The sequence below is a fragment of the Zootoca vivipara genome, chromosome 13, assembly GCF_963506605.1.
Source record: "Zootoca vivipara chromosome 13, rZooViv1.1, whole genome shotgun sequence".
In the NCBI taxonomy this organism is placed as follows: Eukaryota; Metazoa; Chordata; class Lepidosauria; order Squamata; family Lacertidae; genus Zootoca; species Zootoca vivipara.
The window spans coordinates 29,252,522-29,262,444 of record NC_083288.1 but is presented as its reverse complement, the minus strand read 5'-3'; the positions used below and the strand labels follow the sequence as shown (position 1 = coordinate 29,262,444).

General features: G+C 42.5%; 1 protein-coding gene and 1 pseudogene across 1 annotated transcript; one reads left to right on the top strand and one right to left on the bottom strand.

Moving 5' to 3' along the window:
* Positions 1-759: 759 nt before the first annotated feature.
* Positions 760-1,707, bottom strand: LOC118077872 (olfactory receptor 6M1-like). The gene has a single exon (XM_035101599.2). It carries the CDS (start codon positions 1,705-1,707, stop codon positions 760-762), a length of 948 nt encoding a protein of 315 aa, XP_034957490.2.
* Positions 1,708-1,943: 236 nt separating this feature from the next.
* Positions 1,944-7,609, top strand: LOC118077871 (major histocompatibility complex class I-related gene protein-like; annotated as a pseudogene).
* The last annotated feature ends 2,314 nt before the right edge of the window (positions 7,610-9,923 follow it).

Below are 9,923 nucleotides of genomic sequence, written 5' to 3'. Positions count from 1 at the left end.
AGCTGCCAAGTTTTCCCTTTTCTCGCGAGGAAGCCTATTCAGCATAAGGGAAAATCCCTTTAAAAAGGGGATAACTTGGCAGCTATGCAGGCATTGAGTTAAAATTAGCAGAAATCACTTCTTTTGAGATAAATACACTTCCTGCTACTAAGCTACAAATAACTTATGTATATATTTCATGACTTCTATGAAGGGGCGTAGGAAGAAGTGTGTGATGGGAGCACGCCACCCCCGGCAGCGCGATGCCGGTAGGGTGCCATCACTGCTGTCCCCAGTACATGTGCCATATATCTCTTCATATTCACACCATACATTTAAAGTGAATTGCCTTCCCTCAAAGAATCCTGGGAACTGTAAGTCACTCCTCACAGAACTACAATTCCCAGCACCCTTAACAAACAACAGTTTGCCTGTTTTGCTCTATTACCAAAGGAACACTTGGGGGAAAGGATCTCCTTAAGAGGAGGAGGATCCAGCTGCAAGGAACAGAGGAACAGGAACAGGAGGACCTGGCAGTATATCAGTCTCCTCTGGACCAAGGCTGAAAAGACTCTCACTCTCAGTTCACAACCCACATAACCTCAGGTGGTGGGGAGCATCGTTAGAGAAGAAGTTTCTCGTAGATTAGTGTAGGAGAAGGCAATTCTCTACAGACATTAAACCCAGTCAATATGCACTATAGACAATACAGTCTGTGCTGTTATATTGAAAATGTGAACTTCAATGTAAGGTGTGTATTCTGAAGGTGTATATAGTACATTAGTCATCTTTTATTCTGGAGTTTAGCTTCTTTAGGACATCTTTTAACACCTCTTTCATTTGTTCATTCCTTAGACTAAAGATGAAAGGGTTCAATAAAGGTGTCAAGATGCCAGAGAAAATGGCTAATGCTTTGTTCATGCTCATGGTGTCACTCTGAGATGGCCTGACATAAACAAAAATGGATATTCCATAGCCCATGGAGACAACAGTGAAGTGGGATGCACAGGTGGCAAAGGCCTTCTCCCTACCCTTTGCAGAAGGGATTTTGAGGATGGTACTGATTATGTAGGCATAAGAAACAGCAGTGAATGAGAGAGAGCCAAGCAGTAGAAGCAAAGACCCAATGAAATCTATGAACTCAATAAAGCTGATGTCAATGCAGGCCAGGTGTAGCAAAGGGGCACTGTCACAGAAATAGTGATTAATAACATTAGGTCCACAGTAAGGCAACCTCACTTTCAGCACAGTTGACAAGAACACAGACAAGAACCCACCGATCCAAGAGCCAATCACCATATTAACACAAACTTTCCCAGTCATGAGAGTGGGATACCTAAGTGGGTAGCAGATGGCCATATAGCGGTCAAAGGACATCGCAGCAAAAAGGATGAACTCTGTAGAACCCATGAAGAAGTAGAAGTATGACTGAGCAAAGCAACCACCAAATGAAATAGTTTTTCTTTCAGCCAGGAGATTGGCTAACATTTTAGGCACGACACAAGTTGTCATGAGTATCTCGATTAAGGACAAGTTGCTGAGGAAGAAATACATAGGGGAGTGAAGGCGATGATCGGTGCAGATGAGCACAATGATGAGTGCATTCCCCAGCACTGTCACCAGGTAAATGAGAAGGAAAGCTATGAAGAGGATGATCTCCACATTTGGTTCATACATAAATCCAAGCAGGAAAAATTCACTGACGTTTGTCACATTCTCTGTTTCCATGTTATGACATCCTGAAGGAATGAAGGAGGGGAAGGGATGATAATCAGTACTAGCATTGTAAACTCGATTGCAAATAATAAACAAAAGACCCATATTCCACACAGAGTTATAGTACATAAACAAGTGCCTTAATGAAAAGCAAATGATAGTTGTATTGTATGTATTACTTGATCTTGCTTTGTAAGGATGGGATCGTGTTTTTTGTTTCTGTGAAGCATGTAAGTGTAAAAACTAAAATGATGAAACATATTTTGCCATCCTTATTACCTGATGATCAGGTAACAAAAGTATGTGTGTGTGTGTGTGCAAAGTATAATACAGTATATGTAGAAGATTTTAACAAGCTACAATATAAATACTATTAAAGGATTGAAATATGTCTAAAATATTGGGTTGCAAGTGAATGCAAATTTAGCTATGAGTAAGTGTCACAATAGGTTGTACTACAAGTAATCATAGATAAAGTTGTGCTGCATATGACATTAAGTTTTCTATCCCAGACTATAATTCAATAGCTTTTATTGCACAAGATTTTAGTATTAAGTAAATTATCAGAGTAAAAAGAGAGAGAAAAGTATCAGTTTTGCAACAGGTAGGTTTCCTTGAGAATCAGTTTAGTCTATATCCAATTTTTTTATTTCATAAAATTAATACACCACTGGATTGTAAAAACAAACAAACCTCAAAGTAATTTATAAATTTTATTGCTATCGTGCAAAAATTCTTGTTTCAAAATGTTGAGCTCCTCAAGTTTCATTTTATTCCCGTCTACAAAGGCAATCTTAACTGTATTGTGAAATTAGCTATGAAAAAGTAGTCGATTCTATGAAACCATCAAATGAACACTTCATAAATAAATAAATAAATAAATAAATAAATAAATATCAATGCAATAGTTTAAAGCATAGTGGAGCTATATTGGAGCCTATATTCTGCAAATGTTACTTAGACATATGTGAAATGAATAAGAAATAAAATCTATATTATCATACACATTTTCTAGAAAACAATAGCCCAGTTTAAAATGTCTGTAAGCATTCAATTGACAAATGGTTGGTACAGGTCTATGTTGTGAGAGTGAGCAAAGGGATGTATCACAATTATCTTACCTTGCAAATGCTTAAGTGTTCTTCTGTATGCATAGGAAAAATCACCGGTAAGATTTCTAGGTGTATGTCGACGTCAAATAATGTGTCTAGAATAATGCCTCTCATCTACAAAGGTGTTGGTTTTTATTATTGCAAACTGCATGTGGTTCCTGAATGTAACTGCACTTCCACATTTATCATATATAAGCTCGACACCAAAGTAATAACAAAGTTTTCCCACTGCAGATTTTAAAGAATGAAAGCAAATGCTAATTGTTAATAAAAAAAACCCAAAACAATTGATCCCTACACAAATTATAGAGAATAACACAACCCTTCTGAAGATGAAATAGTTTTCCTGCCCCAGTCTGTTATAAGTACTGTTGGATTTTGTTATTTCAAACTTTATGCTGTTTCACCTTTTCCTTAGGGAATGTTGCTTGCTACCCCTGACAACATCCCCAGAGGAAAAGGGAATGGAAGAATGTGTGTGTGTGTGTGTGTGTGTGTGTGTGTGTGTACGCACCTCAGGACACAGATAAATTTGAGGAGAAGATGCCCACAACATTTCATCACATGACTAAAGATAGACCTTTTGGTTTTCTTTAAACAAACATTGCAGAAACACTTTAACCAGAGTGGGGGACTTCACAGCTGACAATGCTTATTTGGCTGTGAGCTTGGGAGGAAATAGGCCTGGAGAAAGGTTCATGAAGTATGGCTATGATGTGAAGAACTTCATGAGCCTGGACAAGAAGGAAATAAGAGACGAGAACTTGTTAAACCTGCAACTTATAATGATTTTATTTTATAACTGTGATGGAATAACTGTATAATTGTAGAATTTCACAATGATTCAATAAAGTATGAAAAAAGAAGAAGACAAGAAGACCCTGACCTGGACAGCAGCTGAGGTTTCAGCTCAGGTGACCAAGGGGGAGTTGGAGTGTGAACGCAATACCACGCTGACCTGGAAAGGCAACTTAGAGGAGGAATGCTTGGAGTCATTTAAGAAACTCATGGACTTTGGCAAGGCAGCCAGAGGTGATGGTGACCAGGAAGGCTACCTACGATGGTGTGAAGACCCTCCTCTGCCAAGCCCACAGCTTCTACACCAAGGAGATTGATGCCACCTGGGTGAAGGATGGGGAGATCTGTCAGGAGGGTACATTCTGTCAGAGTCATTTCTTCTTGGAGTCATTTAAGAAACTCATGGACTTTGGCAAGGCAGCCAGAGGTGATGGTGACCAGGAAGGCTACCTACGATGGTGTGAAGACCCTCCTCTGCCAAGCCCACAGCTTCTACACCAAGGAGATTGATGCCACCTGGGTGAAGGATGGGGAGATCTGTCAGGAGGGTACATTCTGTGGAGTGGTCGCACCCAACTCAGATAGGACCTACTGTGCTTTGCTTGGCATCAAAACTGACCCCAAGGAGAGGGACCACTACTTGTGCCATGTGGGGCATGATGGCCTAAAGGAGCCTCAGGACATGGCTCAGGATCTCCCACCCAGCAGCGGAGCAAGCCGATTGGGTGCCTGGGGCGGCCCGTGTGCCCTGCACCCAGGGGTGGGGCCAGCCGCCCTTGGAAGCAGGGCCAGCTGCCCACTGGATGGGGCAAGCTGGGGCAGGATGCTCCGTGGTGCCTCCAAGGAGTCTGGCTACCTCCTTCCACTCAGCCGCCCTACAGCTGAGGAGGAGGCAGCTGGTGGACTATTTGAGGCAGCGTGGAGCCTGCGGGCGCCCTAGCCACAGCATCACTCCCAGGAGAGATGCGTGGCTTGGGCACGCTGCAGGCCCTGCAGTGAGTGCCGCCCAGCATTTTTTCACCCCCAGTGGTGACACTCAGGGTGACCCACCCCCACCACACCCCTTCCTCCGCCCCTGCTCCCACCACCACCTTGACAAAAATGAATCACCTCTTGTGATAATAGAAAATATTACAGTAGGCATGAACATAAGAATTTCAGCAGAACTTAATTACCAGGAGACTAATTAATACAACCCACATTTTAAAATAAGAATTCAGTTGTGTGTTTCCACAAGGAACTAATGAGTCAGGGAATGCGGGTTAAGCACTTCTTGGAATTTTTGTAAAGTTGAGAGGGAGAGGAGAGAGAGAGAGAGAGAAAGAGAGAGAGAGAGAGAGAGAGAATCCTTTCCCTTTCATTATTTTGAAATTAGGTAGAAAATATATCTTGGGACTAATGAAAGCATTGGCACTCCTGGGTAATATGCCAAAGAAAGAAATACAGTTTTGCAGCTAATTAGTTCTTAGAAGTTGTTAGAAATGTTTATCTATGAAATTAAACAGTATTATTCTACAACAGAGGGCATTTGGCATTAATACTTACACATGTAAACTTGTACTAATCAACAACATATATTTTTTCTGGTTGACATTTCTGATAAGCCAAAGCAACCATTTAGTATCTTGTTCATGTATCAATCTCCATAAATCCACTTGGAAGGTACTTTGACACAATGCTTCCTGCATGAACCTATAGTGGAATGGAATAGTGGGTGGGATAATTCTAAAATAATTTCAACATAGAGAAAAGTACATTTCTAAATATAATTTTGTGCAGTTTAATCTTGTCTATAAATGACCAATGCTGATTTTATTCTATTAAAATATAGCATAGCAAAGCATTAAGGGGACTTAATTCAATTTATTTATTTATTATTATTATCATTATTATTATTATTATTATTATTATTATTATTATTATCATTATTTTATACCCCACCATATGGCTGGGTTTTCCCAGCCCCTCTGGTTGGCTCCCAACAGAATATCAAGCATTAAAAACGTCTCTAAACAGGGTTGTCTTCAGATGTCTTCTATAACTCAGATAATTGATTATTTCCTTGACATCTGATGGGAGGGCGTTCCACAGGGCAGGTGCCACTATCGAGGAGGCCCTCTGTAACTAGGGACTACATGCAAGCAGAAACGGATTTCTGATTGTGTGTTGGGACAGAATAGTTTCAATCTGCCCTGAAGCCCTTATCTATGCTCTTCCTTCTCCAAGATTGGGCTGATTTGCCTTGGTCTAGTCTGGAGTCCACCCACCTCACCCCAAATCCATCCCCAAAGCCATTTGGGTTAGGTTAAAGGGTTTTTTTTTTAACCATATAAAAAGCCAGGAGGAAATCCACCAACACTGTGCAGGATCTGATTCTATCACTTAGCAGCTGTCCAATTCTAAATGGTGCTGCCCCTCCATGAGTAGCTTCCTGCATGCAAAAGAATCTGCTTGCAAAGAGCTAAAACTCCTACATGAGGTCTGTGTAACTCAGATGAAATGAGCATTCACATTTTTTAATGTGGGAGCCCTTTGCGGGATCGCGAGCGGTGCTACAGTTCCCAGGGAACTTTCTAGGAGAGAGGGGGCTGGCTTGCCTCTTAGGGTTATTATTTGGAGGTTCATGCCCATCCTCAGTTATCAAGTTTCTTGCTGGGAGGCAGGGTCAGCCCCATTTATATATAGGGGGTGGAGCCAACGATAGCCAGGCAGTCAGCTCTGGAGATTCACCCTCCCTCCCCTCACTTTTTAAAGGTTTAATTGTTTGCAAGTTAACTTTTTCTTCCTGTTTAGCGGGTGCTGCTACAGTCTTTGACTGGTTGCTGTTGAAGGACCGGGAAGAAATTTTCCTGCATTGGCAGGTATTGTCTTCCCTGTAGCAATTCGTCACAACTTTGGCGGTTATGGCCTTGGGCGGAATCCTTTAGTCTTTTCTTCCCTATATGGGAGGGGCATGAAGTGGTGACTCCCCCCCGAGGCGGTGTTCCAGGGCCCCCCTCTTAAAGAGGTTATATATATGGGTGTCACGGGCCATACACTGAAAGATCGTCAGTGAACTACTTTGCGTGCGGGGATATGGGCTTGGCTGCTTGCTACACTTATGTCTCACAGAGCACCCCCATATCCCATTTACCCTGATGAGCCCCAGTTCCCCCTGGCTGGGGGGGGGGCTGGGAGGCATACACGCCCAAGGCCCAAGCCAAGGTCTTCCTACATTCAGAAGTTTAATAAAGTTGTGGCCTAATTTTTAATTCCATATAACGTTGTCAGAGTCTTTATTCCTTCCTTATGATCCCTGGAGGCAGGGGCTGTCGCCACCTGGACACACAGTGATATCTTCTGAATGCTGATGGTTATGATGCCTTAGACTCAGGAGACCACATTCTTGCCACTAACTCCCTATCTTGGTCACCCTTCCTTGCTATGCTTCCCACTTCATAACTCTAGAATATTTTGAAGTATGCATCATACCCCTCAGCATCGCCCCAAGAGTAATATCCATACTAACTGGGCCTCCAATGACTTTTTTTAATTAATTAGTTTGTTTATTTATTCAGGTTGTGTGGGGGTTGAATAGACATCTTTTGATGCATATAGAGCGACAGGAAGAAGGGCTGAGGTTGCCATTTTCTTTGCCATTGCAGGGACTAATTTTAAAATCAAATAGGTTAGTTTTTCAAAACACTTGATGTTGGAAACAGTCTTTTTAGCAAGCTGCTCTAGTGCTTTATGGAGGTCAGAGCAGACTTTACTCTTAGCAGGATTCATCGCTAGACACATGGGGTTTTAGATTGCTAGTGGATAAAAAATATGTTAAATCTAGAACTTAAGTGCTCCTTTCCACACAGAATTCACACATGGATTTATGCCACTTAACTCTCCATGTTTCAACAAGAAAGGCAGACATGCTAAATTCCAGACTTATTTTATTGTCCTTTTTATTGTGTGCTTACTGGTAACTTGTTCATGTACCTGTTATTACAGAACCTATAGGAAACACATAACACGTATGATTTTCCTTACAAGAACTGGTCCATGATGGTCTGGCAGTAGCCATCATACTGTAAATAATTTTATTTTTCTTCTTCGATGGACATGTAAGCATGGATGACTCAGTCGACAAAGAAAGTGAGTAATTACAAAATCTATCTATCTATCTATCTATCTATCTATCTATCTATCTATCTATCTATCTATCTATCTATCTCTATCATCTATCTATCATCTATCTGATGTTCATACCAGCACATGAGGTGATATAGCTCAATGGCAGACCACATGATTTCCATGTAAATATTCTAAGATTCAATCTCTGGCAGACTGCCATCATGTAGACAAGTAGTTGGAGGTAAAGTCCATCAAAAATTACTGGGCTTCCCTGTCTCCCAACTAGGTAAATGCAAGAGGCACTAGCATCCTGAGGTGTGTGGTTGGTGTCTTAATGTAGATATCAGAAGGAAAGGTTTGGTCGATCGAAATGGTAGCTGCCCATCCTTCTTCATGTAACTTGCATGTTACTACTGCCTGTTTATTTGAGGTTAGGGAGGTATCTGGATTGGAAGAACACACTGCAAAAGTAAAGAGGTTTCTAAAGGAAGTTAATGCTTTTATCAAGTTTTGGGAACCTCTGCAGTGTTAAAACCTGTGTCCTAGTGTGTAATTTTATACCCACTTACCTCAGAGACAGGATGCTTTTTCTGACAGCACACAGCAGTATGTAGTTCCAGCACTTTTAGAAACCATGGTATTTTAATTAAAAGTTCATCACAAATTCAATAGAGAAGATGGAATGACATAGGAAGAGTGGGAGATGCATTTTAGATTTTTTCAAGATATTAATTCCAGCACCTTACTTTAAAAGCAAGCAAGCAAGCAAGCTAACTAACTAACAGAAAAGTACTACCTTGGAGTATGTCCACTGAACTCTGATGGGTTTACTTTTTGAGAGGATATGCAAAGGATTGTATTGTTATTCCAAACTCTGCTCCTTGCTTTTTATTCATTATACCAACATTATCCCACAAAAGTAACAACTTGCTAGTGTATTTTGCTCATTGTTGCAGGAATGGAAACTTTATGATTTTGCAGTAAGTTCTTCTAGCCCGGATAGATTCTGTGAGGGACAGGGGATATCGCGAAGTCCCTCCCCTCCTGAGTTCAAGCCCGTCCCCGAGCAAAGGGGAAAGCAGGGAGAGTTCCGATTCCAGTGGGGAAGCAGGAAGTCGTGTCCGAGGCTCAGGCAAGGTAGAGGAGCCAGGGTCCCAGGTGGGACAGGAAGGGGCAAGCAAGGGGGGAAGACCCATCCCTCCAACTCCAGAATTACGCAGGAAGAGGAGGGGCAAGAGGATGGGTCTGCCAAAGCTTTTGTGTTGGAGAAAGACGCGCCAAAAGCCATTAGGAGGTTCTGAAACCGACTGACAACATCGCTCCGTGTAAATAGCAATGACTTGAGCACTGTAAATACGCAGCACCAATAAAAGAATAAAATGCAGAGCTGCGTAGCGTCGTTACTCTGAAGCAGTCCACTCCGGCCACTGTGACAGCAACCTCCTAATCATTTTTGGGCTACTTCGGAGTTGCCGGGATGAGCGTGTCCGAGGCGGAGAAGTGGCGGCAGATCGCTGAGCAAGCCCAGCTAGAACTGCAACAGCTGTCGCTGCAGGCGCAGGGAGAATTGAAGGCAGCTAAAGAGGAGACTAAGAAGGTCCAGGACGACCGGCTACAACTTGCGGAACAGGTGAGAGAGCTCCAGGAAAAAGAGCAGCATTTAAGGGCGGTGGCGGTAGACCTCCAAAACAAGCTGGATGCAGAGAAAAACAAGGCGGGAGGGGCTCCCCAAGTCCAAGTGCTGCCAGGAAGGAGAGCAGGGACCCTTGTAAGCAAGTTCAATGGAGACCCGAAGGAGTTTCAGGGCTTTGAGACTGAGATCGTGTATGCTCTTGAGCTGCACCAGAATGAGTTCCCCGATGATGAGCACAGAGTAGCGTTTATTGTGGAACATCTCACCGGAGCAGCCAGGGAGTGGCTAAGACCATTAATCGCAACCAAGAATCCTTGCATGAAAAATGTCCAACAATTTCTAGAAGGTTTGAGGACGATGTATTCGTCCGATAGTCATTTGGACCAGACTAAGGAGGAACTGCATAATTTACGCCAAGGAAATATGACAGTTCGCGCATATTGGGCGAAATTCACCATGCTGGTGCACAAACTGGGGTGGGTTTTGGATTCGCCTCCCATGCAAGCTGCGTTTTACTTGGGTTTGAGCGAGGAGGTGAAGGATGAACTCTCGAGAGGTCCAAAGCCCAGTACTATGGA